Genomic DNA, 25756 nt, shown 5'->3' with positions numbered 1-25756 from the left:
TCGCCTGAAGGCGACTGAGAACCATCGAGCGTGGCGCTGTTGGTATTCGGTACAAGGAACTCGCGGGCACCCTGTAATTTCGCTTGTATTAACGCGGTGTACCTCAGAAACTGCGAGTTACCGACCGCATTGCGGTACTTGCTGCCCGATTCGTGTCCGTGGGTCGGTAACTGGCCAAAAAACGCGAGCATAAATTATGGCTGACTCTTCCTGTATCGGATTTTTCGACTGGTCTTCGAACTTCGTCGGCCTCTGCGCGCGTAATGAAACGATTGAAAATTACAGGGGCCCACGGTGATAGTTAGAGCAGCGAGATAACATCGGTCGTGCCACGGCATTTTATCGTGTGTTGTTTTAAGCGTACTAACGACCGAGTAATTAAGTCTGCTAGCACTGCCTCCCTTGAGGCCTCTCTTCTCCTTTCCAAACTCTACTTATGCGTGTTAATTATCGAATTAAGAAACACGTGTATATACTACGTTCATGTCCGCATAAATGTTTGATGTCTCGCTTAGTGGTTCAGAGTAAACTATACAAGCCCCAGAAAATGTTTAGGAATAAGGTATGTACTATGTATATAGAGGATGATCCGCATGTAATTGGAAACACTGCGTAACTCCATAAATATTGACGTTATCGAAAGTTGTTAATGGCAAAAAATATGGCTTTAAAGGAGGTCGTGTATTATACTGCTCAATATTTTTAGGGAGACTACAGTTGAGGATTGAAGAAAACATGGAGATAACGTTAGAATATTGATATTTCTTGCGAAACCTATAACCTACTATAAGTTCACCCATTATAATGTTTGATTAAATCAAAATGTTTACCCTGAACACTAAGATACTTAATATTTCCTTAAATCGGAAACAAACTAATTATTATCTATATGACCTATTTAGAGCCACATTTATATTTTCAGAGACTCTAGGCGCAACATCATTATTAGGCCTAATTAAATTGTACAGTTAAGTTTTAGAATATGGCCCCATAGAGAGTAGGACTAAATGTGGCCCTAAACCGAAGTGTTCACAATTTAAAATTAACGATATTTCATTCTTATTTCCGAAATCATACTTCAAATATTTTTATCAGCAACAGTACAAGAAATCGAGCTATCAAATTCACCCACTGAAGTCAACCAAGTAAAGTCATAAGCCAAGCATCAAATACACTATAGTGACATAACCTAGCAATGACATCCATAAATCGGTCGCTGGCAGACATTTTTATCAGTCAACCAACGAGATTAAAAAGCTTCCTGTCACATGCTTGCACGCATTCCATAGTGGTGGCCCAATCGCAATCATGATTCGCGTCAGTATGAGAGAAGACAAATAAAAGACAGCTGCTGCGTTCACAGAAATAAGACGAGACAAAATGAACCTTCTTCGTTTCTTTTATCCAATAATGCGTACCGTTCAGTGACGTATTCCGGAATACAGGGCCTTACGCGACATCGAAGGAAACAGAGAAAGGGTATACACGTGCACATGTTTGTACATACACGAGAAAAGGAGAGAGGAATTGGACGAGGGAAAATGATACTTCATTTTGATACAAGTAAATGTAGGAAAGGAATGTCACGATCAAGGTAGAGAAAAAAGGTATGGGGACAAAATAGTAAAGGACTAAAATTTCTAAATATATCTATACAGTTACTGATAACTACTAGAACGCTTGGAATAAGAGACTTTTATATGAAACTTTTTGAAATCTCATTAGCACTGTAATGAGATACGATTGTTATAACTATATTGGTAAAATTTGGAACCAGGACTTGCACTTACTAATTGATAAATTCGTATGCTGTTTAAAGACCATACTAATCTCTATGAATTGTACATGTATTTGTAGTAAATATCTTGTAACTTTAATATACATTTTCAGATTAGTTTCAAATTTTACCAATACAGCTATGATAGTCATGTCTCATTATAGTGACACAATTTCAAAATGTTTTGTGTAACGCATTGTATTTTATTTTCTTAATTAAACCAATAAAGATAAAGTTTTCCTATTTTACCAATCATTTTCAATTGGAAAATAACAAATAATATAAAATTCTTTTAACAAATTATACTATATACCAAATTAAAATAGCTATATTAAAATACCTATAATTAATTAATATAACTTGTAGTTATAGCTTTTATAGGAAAATTACATAGTCGTGTACGAAAAAGATGCAAATTGTACGAAAGAAAGGAAAGAGAAAATACTAGACGGGCGGAAATGAAATTGAAAGAAAACGCGTTCGAAAAAAGGAGGAAGAGTTTACAAAAGGTGTAAAGAAAAGAACAGGAGAGGAAAGGGGGCGTCGAAGACAGGGAGTAGGAGGGAGGTGTGGAAGGAGCACGAGAGTACGGAGCAAGAAACGCAGCACGAGGGCTGTGCACACGAGCTTGGGGAAACATACGTATGCGCATTAATGTGTGTGAACGCACCGCGTGCGCTATGCGCTGCGTCTGTCCTTGCGTCCTGGCTCAACACGCCTTGGCAGTTGCCATGCGGGACACCGGGTTCGTGAGTTGACGTCACTCTATCTCCCAACAGACGAGTTAATATTGATAAGTAGAAGCGTTACATGCCCTGGATGTTGGGATGAAGGGACATCAGCTCAAACCAAGTCGAATAATCGACGCGCGTTTCGCAAACCAGTACCATAATGTGATCTTTTTCGTTAGCCAAATAATGTTTAAGATACTGAAAGGGTATGTGGCACGTGATATCACTAATCTAGAAATATATTATTTTAAAATTATCAGTCAGATTTATGGATGTTTATGTAAATTTATGTTGATGATTATAAGAGAAAAACATGATAAGTACATTTTTGTTGAATTGTTGATTATAATGTCATTGGGTGAGTAAAAGGGAATATTTCAATACAAAATAGCTAAAGATAAAAAAAATCCGTTAGGTCTAGCTGAAGCTTTACATAATTGTTAAGACAAATAACATTTTAATATCCGGAATATTTTAATATCATACAAGGTAATGTTTCTTCAACTGTAAAGAGGGTGGAAAAATATATATGTTTAGCTCCAAAATTAAGTAATAGACCAATTTTGGTAACGTAAGATTAATTGACAAAATTGTCCTCCTGTAAAAAATGGGAAATGTGGCTCATTTTTATGAAAACCTACTAAATCAAAAGTAAAACTTACACAGAGATTTGTTTCACTCACTAAATATCAGAAGTACTGCATTTTGAATATTACATCTTTTATGCTTTCTGTGCATTTTGAATTTTAACATTTCCTATAAATGCACAAACATCCGCAGTCTAATCGAAAATCAAACTACAGAGACGCGTCGATGGCGTGGTTATAACTGCGCCATTAATAAGAGTAGTGCTGCAAATTGATGAAATGCAATATGGGTGAAATGAGTTTGCCAAGGGGGAGTTAGCGAGGGTCGTGTAGATCGCTCGAAAGCTCAAAATAGATCAGGGGTGGATTCGTACCATCTGGACCTTTAATTTCAGGGGACGTAGTCCCAGACCACGATACGAAAGAAATATTAATGAACGGAAGTCACTTCGTTATTATGCTTCACTGGCCTCTACTGTTTGTATACGATTGATCATCCACAAGCTTACAGGACGAGTAAGCATTTTCATAGCTGTGGCTAGATTACGTAGCGAGATAGAAACAAAACCCAGCGCCACCGTCCATGAAGCACAAGTGTCATTTTCGAATAGGTCAAGGAATATATTATTATATATTCGACTATCTTGAATAAACATGTAATAATCTTTGTTTTACCAGAATATATCTTATACATCTTAAATGTTTATTTGAATTCGTCACAACTCAAAAATCGTGATCAAGTGTTATTTACTTGATTTATTGTATATTAATTTTTTTAAAAATTCAGAAAGAAAGCAATGAAAAATATAAACTGTAACCACATATATCCTTGACCTTATTAAAAAGGAAAGAAAATGTAAATATAAAAATAAATATATAACTATATGCATATATATAAACAAATATAAAAAAAAATTTAATGATTTTATATACCTATTAAGGTATTTTTTATTCGGTCTAGAAAATATGGGAAACGAAAAGATTATATCGTGTTATAATCCAAGAACCGTACCTAAGGTGTAGATGGCGAAGGTATCGAGCGCTAAAGGGTTAAACGTGAACGTTTGAACAAGCGTGAAGTCCCATTCGAGGCCGACTTTTCCAGGAATGACTTGTTAAAGAAGGAATTTATCGGTAGGTTTTACGGTTCTCTTCGTCGTTGCTTTGCCTTTATTGCAAAGCAAATGCATATAGAGAAATGGGACCAGAGCTGATGATATGTCGGAAGGGAGGATCCAGTTTGCGCGAAACGTGTCTGTGGTTAATCAGAGCTTTCCAGGTCAGATACGCAACGCCTGTTAAACATTAAATAAATGATACGATTTTATTTTCTGTTGCTTAAGTGCTTCTTTGATAAGTAAACGAAGTAGATATCACACAAATTCAAATTTAAACGACCCATCTCCATCGCGATAATAGTATATACGATTAATAAATAATTAATCTATAGTATCAATACCATTAAACATTATTATTTATCACACATATTAGTAATAATAATATTGTCATTATATATGTCGTTAGTTTTTGAAAACACGGTGTAGGGAATTTTGTATACACAATGTATCTACATTTCCTCATGAAAAAGCAATATGGCCGCTATTTGAATAACCTATAGCCCTATAGCTCACCTCAAAGTGTACTCTACGTATACTCAAGTGTGTCTTAACGCAATGTGTATTCTTTTACGCGTTTTCCATAGAATATTGTGGCGCCAATGTGGGTACACAAGTATCTACACTCGATTGTTTCTCTCGAATATTTTCTTTCGAAAAGAGAAAGCTGACCCTTTCGAAAAGAGTTCTCAACTCCCGTCGTTACCTTATACCTTTCTGGGTTACCGGATCCGTGAATGAGAAAGACGATATCGATGCAAAAACTTCGACAACGCAAGATAGTGGCTAACCTCGAAATTGTCGTTCACAGGATCCAACAACTTTTTGATAATCGATCGATGTTGCGAGAAGATTTAAGAATTAAAACAAAATCAATGGTTTGAAAAAAAAAATTAATTTATAACAATATACTAGGTTGTTTGGAAAGCTCATAGAACAAAATTAGAAATTTATTAATTAATCTGTACTCTGTTTTATGGCGACTTGTATCTCTTTCAAATGGCTTTTGCAATGAGACTTTTGAAGGTGAATATTTAAGCTGGCAATAAGATCATTTCAACATTTTTGACATATTCTTAAATAATACAGTATTGATGATTTTTATTGAAATTTTCCAATTTTGAAAAGACTACGAATTTCTCGAGCAATTCAATATAATATATGATATCTAACTACGTAATATGTATAACTTCAGACTTAATTATACATTAAGATACATTGATAAGAGCAGACACTATACATAAATTGAATTTAGAATAATTAAATGTTAAATATTATTTGATAATAGTATAATAATAATAGTGATTTTTATATAGGTACATATATGATGAAACCGACGAAAGAATGTGCTTAGTCTTTGTGTTTCGACGTATGTACATATCTTATGACCTAGGGTGAGAACCTTGGGTACTACGCGTTTTCTTCGTACTGATGTGTCGTGCAATACGAAGACAGAATGTGTACAACGCGCTAGTGTGAACAAGAGAGACGAAAAGAGATGAAAAGTAGAAGCTAGAAAGAGAGAAATGGCAAAAGTAACTAAAAGATGAAAGAAGACAAGGAAAAAAAAACATGGGACCGGTGCATGTTCTCTACGCATGCCACGTGTTTTACCACCTGCCTCGACTAGACGTTCGATAATGGAAAAAATATACACGCGGATCATTTAAATACTCGGCTACTGGGAGCATGTTTCCTGAGAACAATAAAGTCTCGCTGTAATACGAACTACACACGTATCGAATGTCGTAAAGTACTTGTTCGAACAATTTACGACGTCCTCTATTAGTAATGAACAAGCGATTGATTTTTATACAAATTCATATATTCATGGATACAATTAAAAGAGTATGACTTAAGCAGAAATTCGTTTTATCTATATTTTATCTAATATTATAAAGAATGCTATATATTTGATATTTTCTATGTTTCTACATATCATATAAATTCTATAGATTTCTATATTTTTAAACTTCGTATAATTGTATAAAAATCCGCGATCGGCTAATAAGTGATAAATTGATTAAATTATATAATTCCTTAATATTTATTTCAAAATATAATATTTCGTACTCCTCTTGCAATCGAATATTATTTGAATATAAAGAATATTGTAACAAAACAAAAATGTCACTGAACCTATGTTGTTACGAAAATAACTTTTTTGCAAGAATTCGTAACTCTAGCGGTCAAGAATTTGTTTCTTCGCTCCCGGGGTTAACTACCTCGGAAGAAAACAAAGTTAATAACACATACTTAAATAGGGATGTATTTCTAATCGATTGATAATCACTCAGGAGCTTGATGTCAGCAAATATGACAGGACCTAGATACAAGTGATATAATTTAATTTAATTTAATTTAATTTATTAAACGAGTTAAATACCCATTTTTCTATATAGAAAATGTAAGTTTATGTAGAATGTTAAAAAGGGAAAGAAATAGAAAAAGATAAGAAATATGTTCACACGTTTTACGAGAAAGAGATAGAGACTCACCTCTTTCTGGCAAACCGCATGTCGATCAGTGTTGCATGATTCGCTGCTTGCTGCCCGCTCCAGAAACACAGTTAACGAGACACGATTTATTACGATAAACTTCTGTTAGTCGTCGAACTTGACAACATGGCCGAACTCACCCTTAACCAAACAACTAAGATTCGCAACTTCCAAGGGAGAAAACGTAACGAGGACTACTGTATGTCAAAATGTGAACAATTTTCGTGAACTGAACCGTCAAACGAAAGGACGCGACCTATCGGACGTAAGGTTTGATATGCTGCTTTTGTTTACACACAAAACTTGACAGGAGAAACTTAGATCTCACGTTGCTAGATTATGGGTCATTCGACATTCGAACCGACTAGGGTAATTTCTCGCGCGAAAATTAACGGAAAATATGTATGTTAGTGACATCTGTTGAGAGACATGCAAATTACGTTACAAATTTTAGCAACATATATTTTGGAGTTTGTTGATAAAGAAGAATGCGATGTTATCTTTCTTGAGATTATAATATGTAATATAATTAGATTATTTTATTTGTATCTGTAATAGAAGAAATAGGAGTTAATAATAACGTACAAATTTTAATACACAAATCTTGGAGCTCTTGAGGTCAAATACAACGTTATATTTTTTGTAATCACAGTAAGTAAATTATTTTATTTGTTTGTGTAATATAAGAAATAAATAAAATAATAAGACATATACGAAATTAGATTTTTTATATTCTATTTGTGCCCTGTTGTCATATTTTTTTATGTGTGTTTACGTGTCATATGTATAATTTTTTGTTTTATATTAAATACAGATCTTTACATATAAATTTTTGTGCACAAAATATAAATTATATATTTAATGATGTAGAATCTGGAGCATTGTTTTCTTGTGATCAAAATGTAGTGTAAATAGTGAATTATTATAAGTACATTGTAATCACTAAAAATGTCGAATTATGGCCTGTCAAATAGTCATCGGTATGTAATTATTGTACCACAAGTTCCCGCGTAAAATTTATTTACACGACAAGAGATCCAATACTTAAGTCTTATAAAAACTATACATTATACTATCAAGGATGAAATTCAGGTGTAGAATGATGGACGTAATTGCAATGAGAGATTTCACCAGTGAGTTTAAATCATGGAAACTATTTCTAACCTTCCAATTGTTGTGTATAATTAAATATCAATAAATATTAGTATATTTACGTTGCCCTTATTCTTATGCAATTTTTTATATACCGGAAGTATTTCAACACCTACGATTAAATAGCAATACCAATACAAATTTCTATGCCGAATGCAACGTAATAAAAATTTATATCGAATTGCAATGTTAACCCCTCTTATTATCAATTAGTTTCATAGAAATACAATAATATTAAAATATAGAATTTTATTTCAGATATCGTTAATGTTATCGCTCGAATAACAAAACAGTGTACCTTGCGGTTAACGTTGGATGAATTATGCTTCAGTGTCACTGATGACCGAGCATCGATGGTTTGGGCTGAACTAAGTCAGACTCATTTTTTTACTGAATACATTATGAATGGCGTCTCTGAAGAACAGAATGAGATTTATTTAGAATTTGATCCCACATTGCTTGCCAGATCCCTAGGATCTTTACGAATGACCGCAAAAAGCGTTAAAATCAAATTAACGAATAAGCGACAACCGTGTCTCACTATAGAAATTGAGTTACCTTCATTAAGCATGGAATCAAGACAATGCTTGCACGATGTACCTGTCAGAGTTATACCACGACGCGAATGGACCGAGCATCAAGCACCAAATATTCCTGAATTTCATGTATAAACAATTTTTTCTGCTTATTTTACTTATGATACTTACTTCTATACTACAAATTTTTATGTATTTACGAAAAATTTGAATGTGCAAAAATTCATAAAATATTACAAAATATTCAGAATACAGTACCCGTTATACTACTTGATAGGTGGAATAAAGCTCTGTCAAGGTCAACATTTTTTATTTTCTCAAAAATATGAATTTTCATAAAAATTCGCAGTCTAGTTCTTTCTTAATTGTTATTAGTTTTTAATAGTACAGGGAGTATTTGCACTTATTTATAACTTAATATCTTCTTTTCCAATGAAGTGGTTTTTTATCAGATTTGATATTTCATTTTCATAGTATCATATCTCTGTAGCAGTTCAAGTATTACTAAGTGGTACGAAAGTGAACATATCTAGTTAATTAATGTTTAATTACTATAATAAATAGAATAATGTGCAAACATGTACTTCTTGTAACCATTGTACTTTTATTTTTCTATTTTTAATTTTTTCCAGATTTCGGTCGATATGCCTCAACTTAAACACGTAAAACATATTGTAGAAAGGATGAAAAACATGAGTCCACAATTAACGTTAAGCGCCGACAAAACCGGCGTGTTTGTATTGAAAATCGACACGGACAGCGCCACAGTGTCTACACATTTCCAAAAGTTGCAAGTTTGGAATTGTAGTCAACAAAGTCAAGAAGATAAAATATCGGCTACTATAGATATTAAGAAGTTTTTCATGTTCCTAGCTTGGGACATAACACATCCCGATGGCGTGAAATGTAACATACTGCAAGACAAGATGGTTAACTTATTTCTGCATGTAGCAGATTATGTTAAAATACAGTATTTCTTACCCTCTGTATCTATTTGAATCGCATTAATTTTAACAAACTGTTTTCATACAATATAAATTCTTTATTTTTTATACATCCTTGAGTTTTTTTTACGCATAAAGGCAATTGATACAAAATGAACTTTCGACTATCAACGTTAATTATATGCTAAATTGAAGTTTCGTTCATTCTCTTGTCTGAAATTTTGATGCATCTGATCGATCTGCTGAATCTTTTGATTCAGCAAAGTTGTTTGCTGATCTAACCACTGTAAACTGTTCATATGAGCATTCAATATTTTGCCAATTTGGACAATAGGGTCGCTGGAATCTTGCGTGCGATTGGCCTGATTTAAATGTTCGATGATTTCCTTCAAATCTTCTGACATTCGTTTTAATTGAGTATCAAGGTCTTCCGCTAAACGATATGTGTATTCTCTTTCTGGATCAGATACTGAAAGAGATGCTAATTCCTTTTCTAGTGGTACTAAACAGTCTTGCAACTCTTTCTGCTGACCAACCTGTATTTGTAATTATGTATATTTGTAAAATTGTAGTGTTTATATTTTATATGTTATTTAATATATCATAATAATTAACTTACAACATAATCCAATTCATGCTCCAACTGCTGCTGCTCAATTTTGACTCTTTCAACTTCTTGATTCAGTGCTACTATTTTCTCTCCGTTACTTATAAGCAATTTATCCCAAGCGTTAACTTGTTCAGCTTGATTTACAAATACCTTCTCTTGCTCTTCTAGTTCTAAGGTCCATTTATTTATGGATTCTTCAAACGAATTTATAGAAGCAGGTTGAAGTGTACCCGCAGATGAACTGACACTGTTATGTTTCATTTAGTAAATAACAAAATATTATATTAACCTCATATTACAAAATAACAGTAAAAACTAGACATACGTTGTAGTTGTACCCAGTGATGCTTGAGTAGATGTGAGGCTTGCTGTGGCTACAGTCTGATTTAAAGAAAATCCTGCTGTGCTAGTTGAAGTTGTCCCTGTACCGAAAGTAAATCCTGTGGCTGCAGATGTTGTGCCACTTGCACCTAAAGAGAAACCTGTAAGGACAATGAACAATGGTTATTTTCATAAAACAGACTTGGATTATTATAATACATATGTACTATGAAAATTAATAACTAATACCTGTTGCTGTTGTGGTTGTAGCTATAGCAGTAGTTACAACAGGTGTTGCAGAAAGAGTAAACCCAGTTCCTGTTGTTATTGTATTTGGTGTACCAAATGTTAAGCCAGTTCTAGCAGTGGATACAATAGTTTCACCACCACCCAAGGCAAATCCAGCAGTAAGTAGCTTGGATGCAAAAGCTGAGGTCGCTGCTGTTGTTGTTGTCACTGTGGTAGTACCTCCTAAATTAAAGCTTAAAGTATTTCCAACTGATGCTGGTGTAGAGAATCCTGTGGGAACTGTCGCAGTAGTTGCTGCAGGAGTTATGCCTGTACTTGCAGTTGTACCAGTACTAAATGTTAAACCAGGTGTTTGTGAAGGTACAGTGGTTGTAGGAGCAGCAGTTGGTGTTCCAAAAGTAAAGCCAGGACTCTGAACAGGAGTACCACTTAATCCAGTACCAAATACTCCACTAGGTTTAGTTTGCACTGGTGTAGATGTAAGCGAGAATCCCGTTGGTTTTGCTGCATCTCCAGCACCACCGACTCCAAACGTAAAAGCTACAAAAAGAATTAAAATATTGTAGAACAATAAGGTGTAATTATATTTTATGATTACTACAAAATATTAAATATACTTGTAGTTGGTACAGTGCTTGCAGGAGTAGTAGTACTGGGTTGAGACTTTGGAGTACTGTATGTGAAACTCATTTTTATTTTTTATATTATTATACCTATAAAATAATACATATTTAAAACTTTACTAATTATCGTATAAAAATGCTGAAATTTGTAAGAAAGTTAAGCATTATTCATTATGTATTTTATTTAAAAACTTTATAAACAGTTTTACAGCTAACCTTATTCGTTTTAAACGTCATTGACTTTTAATACGAGCATTTGAGGAATAAACAGTCAATGCTTAAACTAAAAATAATAAATTATTATAAGATACTTATACACTGCGGTTTATACTTTACAATTATCTATTTTAGATCCTTTGTCACAGAACTCTCTTTAAAATTACACTTCGCAGTTTCTAACCAATATAAAGCAAATTCAAGCGAAATTAATCAGATACAGTGCACTCTATCATATTCTAGGTTAATAGATGGCATTGTAGTGATGAGACATTTATTGTGAATATTCTTCCCAACGGACGTTAGTAATAAAAAACATTCAAAAATTAATTTAAAAATTATTACATTAACCATAAAAAATTATTAATATTCTATATACAGTATTATCAGTCAATACAATTTGTAGATTAGAAAATCTTTTTTGATCATAAGAGATTGATACATTTATTATAGTGTACAAAAATGTGAATAAATAGAACAGAGTGTGTGTGAAAACTACTGTACAACCCTTCTATATTCATCAAGAATTTAATCGGTATTACTAGTGAGCTTAACCTCAACTCGCTATATCAACATCTCAATTTTTATTACGTTAATACATAATTGCTATATATTTATTCTGTGTTTAAAGGATTTAATTAAATTGCTACATTAGCATCATATGATAATATCACACATCATGCCTAAATAGAGTGCACGCATTCATATCTAGAGCTAGAGTGTACGTTTCCAGGAACTTTTAGCCGCTTTGTGTGTGAAACATTCTTCTTGTTCAGAGGCAAAGTTTGCTTACGAAAGCCGCGTGTTACGACTTACGACTTACGACCCACGCGATAGTTTACGCTTCATGGCGATTCTGTGTGTTATAGAATCAGTCACTGGTGGACCTAATATTCATCTTTTCTCGGGCTAAACTGTCCAGCGTTCTTTACGCAAAGTTTACATACTCCGTGTAAAAAAAGCAGTGTTGTTTATTTATGTAATTTGTGAGAGTATATATCTAAGGCGCGAAAATTGTACCTTGTGTACATCACATATTTCAAACAGGTGTCCAAAACCTAAATTGTACAGATTCGTGTATGTTGTAGAATAAATTAAACACGACCATCGAAACTTATATTGTGTCTTGTATTAACTATTACATCAATTGTACACATATAAGGTGCCTATATAGAACATACACGTATATATAACAGAAGTGTTTTCTAAAGAAAATACCTCGAATTGGTGATTTGTAAACTCGAGGAATAAATGAATATATCGTATTTATATAAGTGTTTTCGAAAGATGAAAGTGGTGTGGAATTAGTGATTTGGAAACTGGAGAAATTAACGACTTATTAAAGATTAATTGTTTCCATATATAGATTAACGGATGGTAGGAAGTAGTATTGTTTTATTAAGAACTTCCGGGACGATTCTTTAGTTTTCTTTTTTTAGCGAATGATTGGCCCAGTTTCGAAATCGTGGTTAATATAGCGATAACTGACTGAAGATTGCTCGAAATTAAAATGAACGCGGTTTTACATATGTGATACGGCTATCTTCGCAATTTTTCTTCTTAATGTACTAAAAATATTATATTTTCAAGTAAACGTTTATGGATTTAATCTTTATCGATCGTTACTATTGTTCGATCAAAATGTCGGTAACTATTACGTTATACGTACTTATGTATTTGGCGAATATAATTCACGGTTCCACATTAACTGCACCCCCGCAATCGGCAGTGGTTGTCGCTTTCGAAGATATCTATGACATATCTTTACTAGCCAACACTTTGTCGGATCAAGGGATCGATACAACGTTAATCATACCGGAGTCCAACGAAGACGAAGTTTACGAAACTTTGATCGATGTTGAAGTGCTCACAGTGAGAATGGAAGTTGACAAATCTGCATATTCTACAAAGAAAACGATTCAAGCCTGTGAAGCTTTGTTAAAAGATGAACAAATCGCGAAGAAGATACAGGAAATTCAACCTACCTTCACTGTATTTCCTGCACTTTGGTATAGTTCAATATTGTTATATATATTTACAATCGAAGTGAATTTCATTAATGATGGTACTTTGTATCATTGCCGTGTAGTTTCCGAAAGAATTTTTAAAATTATATTAAAATCATTTTAAATATTTAGTAGCTTCGATTTCGTAGTAGCTTAAAAGTACTAAATATATCGAATTTTTGTAATTTTAGTATATTCCAATTACTTGCATTTTGATATCATTTTCTAATCATTCTAGACATAATTTACTTTCGGTAGTTGCTTTCTAAGTCAAGAATCATAGAAACAATTATTTTTGACTCAAGAAGTTTTAAGTATTCTCTAGTTATCCTTGTCTTTAATTTTAATTTTTGCGATTAGGAATTGCAATTGAAAAAAATTAATATTTTTCATTTTTCGATTAAAAGTAAAAGAAGTATTAATGATTAAAAATAAAACTGATAATTAAATTATAGATTTCTCTAAGAAAGACTATGAATTACTTTCTAGTTTTAATAATTAAAAATTATATAAATAATAATATAGAAAATTATAATATCGTAGATAATAAATTTGTAGGCACGATGGATGTTTGCTTCCATGGGCAAGAGCTATTGAGTCTATTCCAGTGATATGGACGCGCAATCGAGAAGAAGAACTGTATGTTTTCGAATATACTGGTGCCGCCTTATCGGTCCAGAATACAGGAGTTTGGACCAGGTTGTGGATGAGTACTACAAGGAGGTCAATATTCTCCACGGCTCGGGATGAGTACGCGGTGTATGCTCTCCGGATAGTGGGAAAATACTTGCCAGACATCAGTCTCAATTTAGATAATCTATACGCTGATGTTCGCCTTATACTTTGGGACGCTGACGTTATCCTACGCTCGGATTATGCATTACTCACCCAGCTGATAGTGGAAGTGAGATATCAAAAATGTTTACTCCGATTCTGTTTCCTGTTCTCCTAATAAGATATTTTTCAATGTCCAGTACATTTAATCGCGCGTTTCGTTGTTAATGGCTAAAACTGGACTTGGAACAGTTTTCGATATTTGAAAATGAATAAATTTGCAAATTAAAAAATTAGAAAATTAGAAAATTAGAAAGTTAGAGAATTTAAAAAGTAGAACATTTCACATATAAAAGCCATTAATAATTCAGCAATCGCCGATTCTAAAATAACCTTCTCCCTTAACTTACACTATGATATTGAACTTATGCGAGGCTTAATTGATTAGTGCACTCGTTTGGAAAATGAACGGTTTAGGTTCGAATCCCAGTTCAGTAACTTGATACCTTTCCTCTTTTTCTTCTTACCACGTAACGTACGCCGTAATTCCCTAATAATACCACGCAATATCCATCTCTGTCTTTGGTGTATAATTAAAAATTATCGAAGAAGAATGTCCCGTTAATAATCTTTATTGTAGATCGGCTGTCATCACTGTAGAGGGGCACATCCATTACAAAGCGATCTACACAAGGCTCTGATCGAGTATCGAGTGGGTACAATTGTGGCTCTTCTGGATGAAAATTATGAGACGTTAATTAGGGAGCTTGCACAGAAATTACCTCAAGGCAGGGAGGGCCAAGCAGTAGTTTGGAAGAACATGAAATGGCAAAATCCAAATAATACTCTACCAGAAAATCTTTTCGTTCACTCGAGAATTGATCGGCAAGATTTAATAGGTAAAAGATTACATTGAATTATAGTCTCCTCATAGAATCCTAGTAGGTTCCTGATTAAAACTAATTACTTTAACTCTTTCATTTTAAAGAACAATATCATTTAAAAGAGTATACACCAGGATTATTAATTTGACAGAAAAGCACTTACAATATTTAAAGTGCTTAAGATCAGGTGTTAAATTTTGGATATACTATTAGAATCATAGATAAAAGAGCAGGAAAGAAATGAAATTGACTTGTATTATTAGAACCATAAACAAAGCAAAATTTGTTGTTAGTGACCAAAATGACTTATACTCTTCTGTCTGCCTATGAGAGATATTATCTTTTCTTTTCTAACTTTTTTTATCACGTGTAAATTAATTGGGAAATATATTTTAAAATAATTTTGATAATATTATTATCATATTATTGCAGGTTATGGACGTACAAGAGTGGTATTAAGTCACTGTGCAGACACAGAACTCCTCGAAGCTGCTTTCCATGGAACTCCAGTCATATGTTTCCCCAGAAATCCCAACGAATTTAAAAATGCTGCACGAGCGGTTCAGTTAGGCTTTGCACGTTCCGCTGAAGAGATTCATATTTCATCTGGTGAAGAACTAGCTAATACTGTGACTCAGATTCATGAAACCATGGACTATCGCGAGAATGCTAGAAAAGTATCTTTAACCATTCGTGATAGAATAAATCCTGCTGTGGATAGGTTAATCTATTGGTTGCGTTACATGGCAAGGACAAAGGATTGGAATTTAGACTTCCTAACTCCAATCAGTCCAGCGAGGACCTTGAATGAAGATCTCCAATTCTTCCTTGGTCTCTTTGTAGGTATTATAGTTGGAATATTTTCGACAATAGGTTGTATGTTAGCAAGATATTTAGTCATATCTAAAAGAACACAAAGATCAAAGGGAAGATATACACGATAAAAATGTGGTTGATCTAAAAGAGGAGAAAAAAAAAATGGATTCGATAGGATAGATAATTACGGACACGTTTCGCATATGTATTTATATAAATGCACGTAGAGTACAGGTACATACAAATACAAATGTTACGAGCTAGGGTTTATCTCATTGCTAATGAAGAGATGTAACTATTACGAGAATACTTGATCGATAAGATTGATTGATGATTGATTGCTTGCTTGGAAAAAGCTAGAAAGTATGATGTAGCATATTATCAACGACGAGGAGAGAAAAATAAATTACAATTTATCAATACTGCGCTCTGTATGTCGTCTCGTTGCACGAGTGCTCGCTCGTGTGCGTTATCGCCTAAATCCTTAGAAACGTACGGACGAATCAGTACTTATAGTTCATTCGATTCTCTTTCTCTCTAGCTCGTTCGCTCTCTCTCTCTCTCTCTCTCTTTTAAGGCCATGTTCCTCTAATTAGATCAGCTGCCTTTGTTTATGCCGTTCAAACAGAGATTGATTTATTCATGCAACGAATATACAGTGTGTTCCATTCTAAGCATTGATATTTCATATCATTCAAATTATTTCAATGTCGAGATTTAAATGAGATTTCAATGTTATCATTGTTTATTTTCACGTCTTCATTTTATTCTGTTTTTGTAATCCATGAAAGATGTACATTGGATTAATCTGTATATGTGAAATCTTGTAAACAAATGAAAAATATGAAAATAGGTTTTCTTCATAATCTTTGTAGAATAATAGTGAAACATTTTTCACTTGCAACGAATAATTTTCGGAATCGTTCGAAGATATAATCTAAATATAACACCCTGTACATTCGCATATCGTTGCTATCGACACATGTCATCAAACAATTCGTTACCTCATATAGATTTAAGAAAAAAAGATCATCGTCACGTAAGACGGGTGTAAAAAAAACCGATCTTCGTATAAAATATTGGTCATTGTAAAAAGAAGAAAAAAATACAGAGTAAAAAGCTGTACATATATTCAGTATAAAAAATTGTTTTTAGTATAAAAAAGAAGATTAAAAAATTGTCTCGTAAAAGCGAAAAATCATCGAGCAATCGTAATTAAGAGATCGCGACACATGATCAATTCGGACTTCGTAATTGACTAGACTGTGATCCATCTAGATCAGCGTGGCTGAAATGCGACGAAACGGTAGTTTCCACTTCGCGCAATGAGATATTATAGAACGTTACTCCCTATGAAGAAATACAATAAAATATACTGATGGAAGTTTTTTCATGAGGATGAATAAAAAGCAAAGAAACGAAATGAAAGAACAAAGAAAGGAAAAATAAAAGATGAGAGGAGGGAGGCTGCGGAAAACGCAGGAGCGATCACTCTTTTCAAAATGCTCCAGTTTCTCTCTCAATGCAGCATTCAATGAATCTAATTAACATCGATCGTGTTTTCATGCATAGCTGGCAGAAGCGATATAGCGTGATTACAAGTCTATTTCATAGCCCTAACGGCAATCTAAAACATAGATATATTATGTCAACTCAGAATTGCTTCTTCGTTTGTAGCACATTTAAACAAATTTTGTACATTATACAATTTGAGAAGCAAATTTTAGAATTTCATAATTTACTATCTTTTCACACAGTGCACATTATACTAAAATTGTGAATATACATTCACACATTTAAGTATCAGTTCACGTTTATAACTTGAAGTTCAAGATGCCGCTATGAGACACCTATGATTCTAGATGCGACAATATCAATGCCGCCGTTTAATGTTTCAATTTATATAACCTCACTATGTTGCTTCCACCAACAATACATGTTCTGTATGTATATATGCTTATCTATATACAGCGCGGCAGTCGTGGACGTAAAATCTACAAAACGGTAAGGAGACAGTATGTACAGTCATTGGCAGAATTGTTCCCGAATCGAGTGACTCGAGGCGAACTGTCGAGAGCGGATATGTGTTGCTATCGTGGCCTCCTTTTCCTTTATTTGTTCCCTACACTCCTCTCCCGCTCTCTGTACTCTTTTCTCTGATGTAGACTCTCGCTTTCGTAGTCCGCCTCGCTCCTCGTAACTCGCATTGTTCGCCGATACGCGGCCGACATACTGCGAGTAGTGTACAGTGAGTCGTGAAAGTACATATTTAGACGCCTGCAGACGTAAAGCATAACGCGTACGGCTTGCATAAGTTACGCTGGAACTTTTAAAATATGGTTCCAAGAGGCTATATAGCTTGGACAAATTCGGGGGAGCCGCTCAAGATCGTCGCTTCGCCATCCTCACCACTCAATGTTTGGTCACTATATCGTTATATCTTTAACATTTTTTTATAATTCGGGCTTTGACATATTTTATTATTGATAATTATGAAATGTTACGTTAAATATGAAAATTATGTTCAAAAGTTATTGGATGCGTTATAGTCAGAACAGTATTTTAAAAGTTTCGGTATAACCTATATAGCGTTTCATTTCCGGCTGCAAAGCGCATAAGCGTATTTTTGCAGCTCACTGTAATTCGCTTCGTATTTAGGTGAAGACAAGGTGGTTCTAGGCGCTAGAGAGCATTGGTATACAATGAGATACCTACACATCGTGGAGGTTTTTACTTCGAATATAAATAAGACTCTCGCGCCATACGCAAATGTGCGAGCACGAACAGAAAATTAGAAAAGAAGAGGAAAACAAAAATATGGGAAGAAAGGAAACAGTTGAAAAATGGAAAGAAAGGAATAGAGGGAAGAATGGTCGTCGAGTGGCCTAATATCTCGCCTATATTACTCTATTTCATCCTCGTGTTCAGATTCTCGCTTATCCGGACACTCGATCTCGTTCACGCGGAAACACTCGCACGCTTCTCTATTATCGTCATGTTCTCACTCTCTCTCCCTCTCGCGTCAGCAAAAATCGTAAATTATTAACATATTGAGTTTCAGCCAAGGATCAGTACTCTGCGAATACGTTTAGCTGCTCTCAATGTCGAATAAAATATTCATCGCTACACAGTAGTTTCATCGATTAAAACAAGATCCTTTTCGAAAGGTTCAATTTCGCTCTTCCTACGATTACGTAAATTGTAGTATAAGACGAGCACTATTGCGCGCATGATATATGCTCTTATAGTCGAGCCCAATTCCCGTTACATTTTTAGATATCCGTGGAAATTGGTGAATTGGTAATTTTTCATCGTCGATCCTCAACATGTTAACATTTACATAAATAATGGTGCACCTGAGAGCCAGACTAATATAATAAGCCACGTAACTGTGCAACCGCATAGACACCTTGGACTCACTGTCGCAACGTTAATACTGAGACGACTCCAGTTTTATGACAGGCATCTTTTTTACTTCAAAGTTCTTTCTACAGGATGTTCCATTTTGCTTGGATTATTTTAAATATCTCTATGGTGTTTGATAATATGAAAAATGATGCTTTCTAAAATAACTAAATTTTGTTTATCTTAAGAGATATTTCGGCGATTGTTCAGAATTGTTTTTGATTATTCAATAATTCAGGATTACTCAAAGTTCAGATTTTTTTATATGTTAACACTTCCACAAGTAACTCAGTAACAATTCTTTCAATTGAAAGCAATATGACTTTTTGATGGGTGTAATTAATCCGTTTCTATTACCAAAAACAACAGAGATATTAAGGTATCACGTGTATCATTTTGTACATCGTAAACACGTTTAGATACATCCTGACATCTTAACATTCTAACCGTCCGGAAACTACATTATATACGCTCAAGGTCGATAGTTGCCGAAGCGCGGTGGACTTACGACACTCTGACTGTCAGGTACAGAATGCACTATAAACGTAACGTGTTACTCTTCGTAGCCTCTCGCGGCGCTTTTCTCTACTCGGCACGCGACTGACTTCCATATCTGGAGCCAAATCGGCCTCGATTGAATTAACTTAAACAAACAAAAAAAAAAAAAAAAAGAAAAATACAAACTAAAAGAAACAAATATCAGAAAAAGAAAAAACACGGGGATGGTAGATGCGCGATCTCTACCCTGATTCCATTGCGACCATGAGAACGGGCCATCGTGTATCGAGGGATCGTGGAGAAACTGCCTCGACGCAGAGGGTCGTTAAGCACCTTTCGGTAGGTAGGCCGACCGGAATGCAATTTTTTTTGCTTCTTCTTCTTCTTTTTTCCTTTTCTTATCTTTTCTTTTGTTTACCGCCTAATTGCACACGTGCTCCTCCCGTTTGTGCCGACACAGCTCGCACTTCACGTGACAACACCAGACGAATCGACAATTGCATTTCTCGGTCACGTCCCGGACTCTCGTCTGGTATCCCCGACCGCAGCATAGTAATCGACATCCGTCCAAACCAAGGGATGTTCGATTGCATATCCTTCCTCTAGTCCCGGGAATACCGAGCCTAAAAATAGAGATATTTAGAAAAGATGTTCTAAATAAAAAAGGTTTCAATTATGAAAAATTGTATTTTAAAATTGATTTTATTGAGTGTAAATGTTCTTGTTATTGAGGACCCAAAAATTGAGTTATGGGTTGTATGAAATCAGGTAACACTGAAGGCTATTTCTTTTAATATTGTGGTTTTGAACCTTCGTGAATATTACTGCCATCTGCATTTCAAACGAGAACTACAGTAGTAAGAACTGAGTGACTACTGTAAACTAAAGTGGAATAGTAACTAAAATAAATGTTATAGTACGATTTTAACTTAATAAGTGCTTTAATTTTAAATGTAATATACAAAATAAATGTATAAAAGAAATAATATAAAAAATAGTAATGTTCAACTTCTCACGTGATATTTTTTTCACAATAGTCAGGACTATCTTCAAGGTACACTAGGTCCGTTTTATTAGGTCGTTTGAGGTCTGGACGAGCAGGCCTCAATCTCGCTGGTCTTCTACCTCCACGTTGTGCCAGTCGTACCAACGCTGCTCCTTCGTGCAACGCGGCTAACGCTGCCCCAGCCACCCTGAATGCCGGCAGTCTTCTCCAACAGACGCGTACGCTGCATGACCCAGACATTCCTAAGACAATAAAACAATTATGTTTCAATAGACATTTAGAAAAATAAAAAGAAAAGATTATAAGTATGTATATGTAATATGGAGAACTTTAAGAAACTTAAAGTGGTAAAACTTACTAGGGACTTGGAACATCTTCTGTATTAAGATTCTGAAGAGTACAGAAAGGCATAAAGAACTACAGTAATGTTTTGAATTTGTGGAATTCTTATACAGAGTATTTTATGACATATAAAATTCAATAAGCAATATTTTAATACAAGTCTAATAAGATTCTCTAACCTTACAATTGAAAACCTCCTTTATTCTTAAAAAGTACATTGAAATACAAGTAAATCACAAATTTGTGATTCAAATACTTCCCGCTATTCATTGTTTCCTATATAAGAACGCATTAATTGTTTTAGTATCTAAAACAAACATTTGATATCTACCTCAAGTATTCTTTATCATACTACACATGTATTTTTATTGATCCTGGTATTTCTTCATTTTTCAAACCTAATTATCAATATGAAAACTTCTAAAAAACGGACAAGGAAGAATAGCCGCTGGTTTCACGAGATTGATAAAACGAACGTCACATTCCTTCTTTTCACGGCATGCTTTGAGGCTGAAACAGGTCTCAGGAGAGATTCTTCTACCCATGAATCTGTACACGCATGAACGCAGCGAACCAACGACGAGATGTGGAGTGGGGGAAGGCAAGGGATTGGTGAAATCCTAAGTCGTTAAAGCGTGAGGAATGAAAAATAAGAGCGTAGATAGAGGACCTTATCTGTATAACACGTTAATAGCTCACCATGGCATTTGCACACGCGTTGCATTCTCGAGCGAACCGCGCGCCTGCCAGATTCGCTATCATGCTTCCTCATCAGCTGGCCAGCCAGCCCTTTTGGTCCGTGCAGCACACCCTCCTTCACGGGTTCCTCGCTACTATCAGACCATTCTCGCGAGAATTTCTCTCCGAAGTGGATGTCCTGAATGAGGAACAAAATTGGTTTTGTTATGAGGTTAGGTCTAATATGACATTAGAGCAGAGGAATTGTTTTAGTAAAAGTCGACACGATTTTTGGAGTAAACTTTCAAAAGGTGTAGCTTTGAGAAAGTAACGCAATATTTTGTAATTAAATTTTGGATAAAGCAGTGGTACTTTCTACTTTGTTTTAGGAATTTTTCGTGATGAGTATTAAAAAATCAATAGAATGCAAAAATATTGGAATGCTAGGGAAATTTTATATTTACATATTTAGTAAGTATGTTAAGGGGATAAATGTTTCATGAATATCTTAACAAGGAAAAAAGAAATATTTCTTTAAAAAAGAATTTGGTTATTTAAAGAGAAAAGATAAAATGTCGACTTATCTGTGATCGAAAATGTATCTGTTTGTTAAATACAATTTTTAAACTGATTGCTAGCCCTTCATGCATCTAACTGAAACAATACACTCGTTACAGTATCGAGCAGTACTTGGATCACCGATTCCCTATACATATATGCATATATATATATATTCGTTCGTTAAGCGCTACTTTTATCTAACTAACTCGCAATACTCGACGGTTCGAGCACCACTCGAACCACTATTGACCTAGTAATGTATCTGCCTCTCGATGCCAACGATAAACCCACAGGAAAAAGGAAACAATAATCTCAACCAGTATACTATCAAATGCAAGATTCCATGTAATCTTCTCATCCACTTGAAAATTTCAATTTTTTCCATTTATGATCTCAAAACCTTTTAATTGTCTTGATCAACAAAAAGGGCCACAATTAGCAACGAGAGCTTCTATTGGGAATTTAAAGAAGAAAGGAACCCATTAAAATTCCCTATATTTAGAAAAATCATAAATAACATTTTTCTTTAAAACAAACTTGTAAATGTGATAGAGTGCAAAGGATAGCATAGAGAGCATAATAGAGTCGGGTAGATTTTTCACTTTATATTTCAAAAGCGGTATTTCAAACAATTTTAAAACTAATAGTATTTAATTATATAGATAGACCACGGATTTTTATGCATATATGGAAAACTCGACGATGCAACATTTTGCAAAGTGGGATATGGAAAATTACATAAAATGTTCAAAGCATACTATAATTTATACTAGATGAAGCAAATTTCGTTTTAACCTATATCGTTTAAATATTTTGGTAAAAATATAAATTTACATAAACATCCACAGTCTGCATATAACTTTTCCTTTTCTTGTCATCTCTTCATAACCAATATTGTTTAAAATTGTTTAGACATGGCTTTTAGAATATAAGATGAAAAGACATCGCTTTTAGAATATAAGATGAAAAGACATGGCTTTTAGAATATAAGATGAAAAGACATCGCTTTTAGAATATAAGAAGAAAAATCTATTTCACCAGAAACTTTTATACACTGATATGTCTTTTGCAAACTTGCTAACGGACAGCTTTTATGCATTTAATCCTTCCCCAGTTAAGATTTAGCATTAAACCGCTTTTCCTTAAACAGCCATTGTTCGTTTGGAGGGTAAGAAATTCCAACTGAAAGCGCCAACTAACAGACGGACGACTTATCGACGAGAGGTATAACGGTGGTAGCGATATTCGTTAGCCAAGCTCGAGGCACGACAGTGTCGGCAAACATCATTATCTCGGAAATCTGTCAACGGGCTGAAGCCGTAGACGAAATGTGGTATCCCATGGGATAGAACAGCGGGGCTTGTTAAGGAATCCGTGCCCGGAACTTGGGAAAGGCCAGAGGCCGCAGAAGTGGGCGAGTGGGTAATCCCGAAGGTAAAAGCAGCGCCACTTTCCCGACACTTCCCGCTCTTCTTCCTGCCACGTGAGTTCCTCGAGAGCACGTGTCTCCCTCCTTCCGTCTCTTGCTGCTTCTTCTCTTCTTTTTTTCCCCCGGTCATCTGTCTAGCCCGCCTTTTTTTCTCGCTATACGCTCGCCTTTTCTCTGTTGTCTTTTCTCACGCTTTCCTCTCCTTGTTCCTTTCTTTTAGAATTGGAGATTTTCTGCTCTCTTGGATAGGAATTTCTGAAGATTTCTTTTTGCAAAATTCTGCTTACTTTCTGTGCCTATTTTCTTTGTTTCTTTTCACGCTCTATTTATTCCCCTTTCCTAATTCCTCCATCTCTTTGTCGTCTTTTTCTTTATAATCTCTGTAATCATTCTAATTTTCAATTCTTTTCCCTTTCCATTTCTTCTCAATTTCCGCTATCATACCTTGCACCTCTAATATAATGTTTTCTTCTCTTATCCGTTTTTCCTCTTCCCCACTCTTGTTTCTTTATAATCTTTGTAATCTTGTTAAATTACAACCTTTACTTCTTCTCATTTTCATACTTTACACCCTTTGGTACAATTCTATCTTCACTTACTTTCTTACCTCTTCTTTTTCTCTATCGCCATTTATTTCCTTTTTCTAGCTCCTCCACCCCGCTCCCATCAATTTTTTTCGTCCACGATTTGTCCTCGAGCATCGTGTCTCCAATTGCCCTCCACTTCTTCCACCCCTTTCTCCACCCATCTCTCTATTTATCCTCTATCTTACCCTCTCTCTTTCTCTTTTTCTCTCTGCACGTATTTACGTTCTCATGTGCATCACTCACGTTCCGAGTTACGTGGCCGATATGTCCGGGCTGTGTGCGGGGGCAGGAGGTGGCGGGTTGTTGCAACTTAACAAGCTTAGCCCCCTTAATCCCCTTGTAAGCTAGCAATGTCTACAAGGGGTCAGCCGTACGCATGAAATGCATCCGTTTACAGGACGAGCTTTGTCTTCGTTCCAGGGTTAAGGTTTACGTCGACCGACCGTGCTGAGATCGAGACGACAAATTGGGGATGCCTGTGCGGGGCAGTGCTTCGCCCGTGCGCTTCAGGGGTGGCCTCTCCGTTCTACAGGGTCAACAAAATAACTAGATTCTTAGATTACTCCTTTTTTATTTGTCATTTCTATTTTTTCTTTTTGGGGTGTCTATTTATAACTATTATACAAAGCATTTAAAGATAAAATAATACAAATGACACAAGTGTTTAATCTGAGGATACTGTTGATAAAGGTAAATTTTGGAAAAGATTATTTTAGTTAGAAAGCTAGAGTTATTTTGATAAATGAAAATTTACATTCAATTTTCAATCAATTTAATTTTCATTTTGATAAATGAAAATTATACAGACGTTAGTTCAGAGAATGTTCAACTGCGTTAAAAGTTACTTCAGAAGAAATCACTAAAAATCATTTTACTAAAGGTTATTTTATTATAATTTGATAAAATTGTGGGTGAAGGTGAATCTTAAGAAAGATTATTTTATCAATGTTTATTGTAGAGAAATCTATATACTTTTAAATATTAAAATATATATTATGTATGGCTATAAAAGTTTAGAAATTTATGTATTTTTTTACAAAGTTGGGCAACTTTTTTCTATTTCACTTCTGATAGCTTACAAAAATTTTTTTCAGTTTCAGATCCATATCTTTGTAGCACCCTCTACATGTTATTTTATGAAATAATAATTTTTTAATTTGCTTCACATGAAAGAATATCTTAGAAAGAATATCTAGCGTAAAAAATGATAGCAGTCTTAAGGTCCCTAGAAAACAAAATAAAAAACGTAGTGAAATCATGAATATATAATACAACCCGTAGTCCAATTTATTCTGGATAAAACGCATTTTGATCGGCTCATTAACGACGAAAACACTCAAGATAACGGAGGTTCACCCTGTACATCATTCCCACGTTTCCCGCCCATAAACTACTAACAACACTGATTCGA

The 25756-nt window shown here is 34.6% G+C and overlaps 5 protein-coding genes across 10 annotated transcripts in view; 2 read left to right on the top strand and 3 right to left on the bottom strand.

Annotated features, from left to right (window-relative positions):
• The window catches only part of Myb (proto-oncogene like protein Myb), a 41284-nt gene extending 34230 nt beyond the window's left edge, over window positions 1-7054 (bottom strand). For both annotated transcript variants that reach the window (XM_076617158.1, XM_033341666.2), the window contains exon 1: window positions 6709-7054. Coding sequence is in view for 1 of the 2 variants with exons in the window: in XM_033341666.2 (XP_033197557.1) it covers window positions 6709-6728 (20 nt within the window). In the remaining variant the exon portion in view is untranslated. The remainder of the gene's footprint in view (window positions 1-6708) is intronic.
• A 216-nt stretch (window positions 7055-7270) lies between these two features.
• Window positions 7271-9449, top strand: Hus1-like (Hus1-like checkpoint clamp component). 3 transcript variants are annotated; one of them, XM_076617216.1, is made up of 3 exons: window positions 7271-7359; window positions 8119-8525; window positions 9029-9449. In XM_076617216.1, exons 2-3 carry the CDS (start codon window positions 8214-8216, stop codon window positions 9392-9394), a joined length of 678 nt encoding a protein of 225 aa, XP_076473331.1. In that variant the 5' UTR covers window positions 7271-7359; window positions 8119-8213; the 3' UTR covers window positions 9395-9449. The 3 variants fall into 3 exon arrangements, with proteins under 3 accessions (XP_076473331.1, XP_033197321.1, XP_033197322.1); XM_033341430.2 differs by lacking the exon at window positions 7271-7359 and adding an exon at window positions 7539-7841; XM_033341431.2 differs by lacking the exon at window positions 7271-7359 and adding an exon at window positions 7865-8020.
• On the bottom strand, window positions 9101-11569 carry Nup62 (nucleoporin 62). 2 transcript variants are annotated; one of them, XM_033341425.2, is made up of 6 exons: window positions 11480-11569; window positions 11138-11233; window positions 10521-11060; window positions 10276-10432; window positions 9960-10197; window positions 9101-9876 (listed from the first exon to the last, which is right to left on the bottom strand). In XM_033341425.2, the coding sequence occupies exons 2-6, from the start codon at window positions 11208-11210 to the stop codon at window positions 9514-9516; spliced, it is 1371 nt and encodes a 456-aa protein (XP_033197316.1). In that variant the 5' UTR covers window positions 11211-11233; window positions 11480-11569; the 3' UTR covers window positions 9101-9513. The 2 variants fall into 2 exon arrangements, with proteins under 2 accessions (XP_033197316.1, XP_033197315.1); XM_033341424.2 differs by having other exon boundaries at window positions 11360-11521.
• Window positions 11570-11716: 147 nt separating this feature from the next.
• Window positions 11717-16261, top strand: LOC117160582 (uncharacterized). The gene is made up of 4 exons (XM_033341422.2): window positions 11717-13368; window positions 13924-14269; window positions 14780-15038; window positions 15456-16261. The coding sequence occupies exons 1-4, from the start codon at window positions 12959-12961 to the stop codon at window positions 15965-15967; spliced, it is 1527 nt and encodes a 508-aa protein (XP_033197313.2). The 5' UTR covers window positions 11717-12958; the 3' UTR covers window positions 15968-16261.
• Window positions 16035-25756, bottom strand: part of LOC117160584 (protein Wnt-4) — a 77591-nt gene continuing 67869 nt past the window's right edge. For both annotated transcript variants that reach the window (XM_033341427.2, XM_076617191.1), the window contains exons 5-7: window positions 21790-21967; window positions 20759-20990; window positions 16035-20365 (exon numbers count right to left, since the gene is read on the bottom strand). In XM_033341427.2, coding sequence (XP_033197318.1) covers window positions 20164-20365; window positions 20759-20990; window positions 21790-21967 — 612 coding nt within the window. In that variant the 3' untranslated portion in view covers window positions 16035-20163. The remainder of the gene's footprint in view (window positions 20366-20758; window positions 20991-21789; window positions 21968-25756) is intronic.

Source organism: Bombus vancouverensis, chromosome 1 (assembly GCF_051014615.1).
Source record: "Bombus vancouverensis nearcticus chromosome 1, iyBomVanc1_principal, whole genome shotgun sequence".
In the NCBI taxonomy this organism is placed as follows: domain Eukaryota; kingdom Metazoa; phylum Arthropoda; class Insecta; order Hymenoptera; family Apidae; genus Bombus; species Bombus vancouverensis.
Note: the sequence above shows the minus strand (reverse complement) of the source record. Positions and strands in the feature narration are given on the sequence as shown.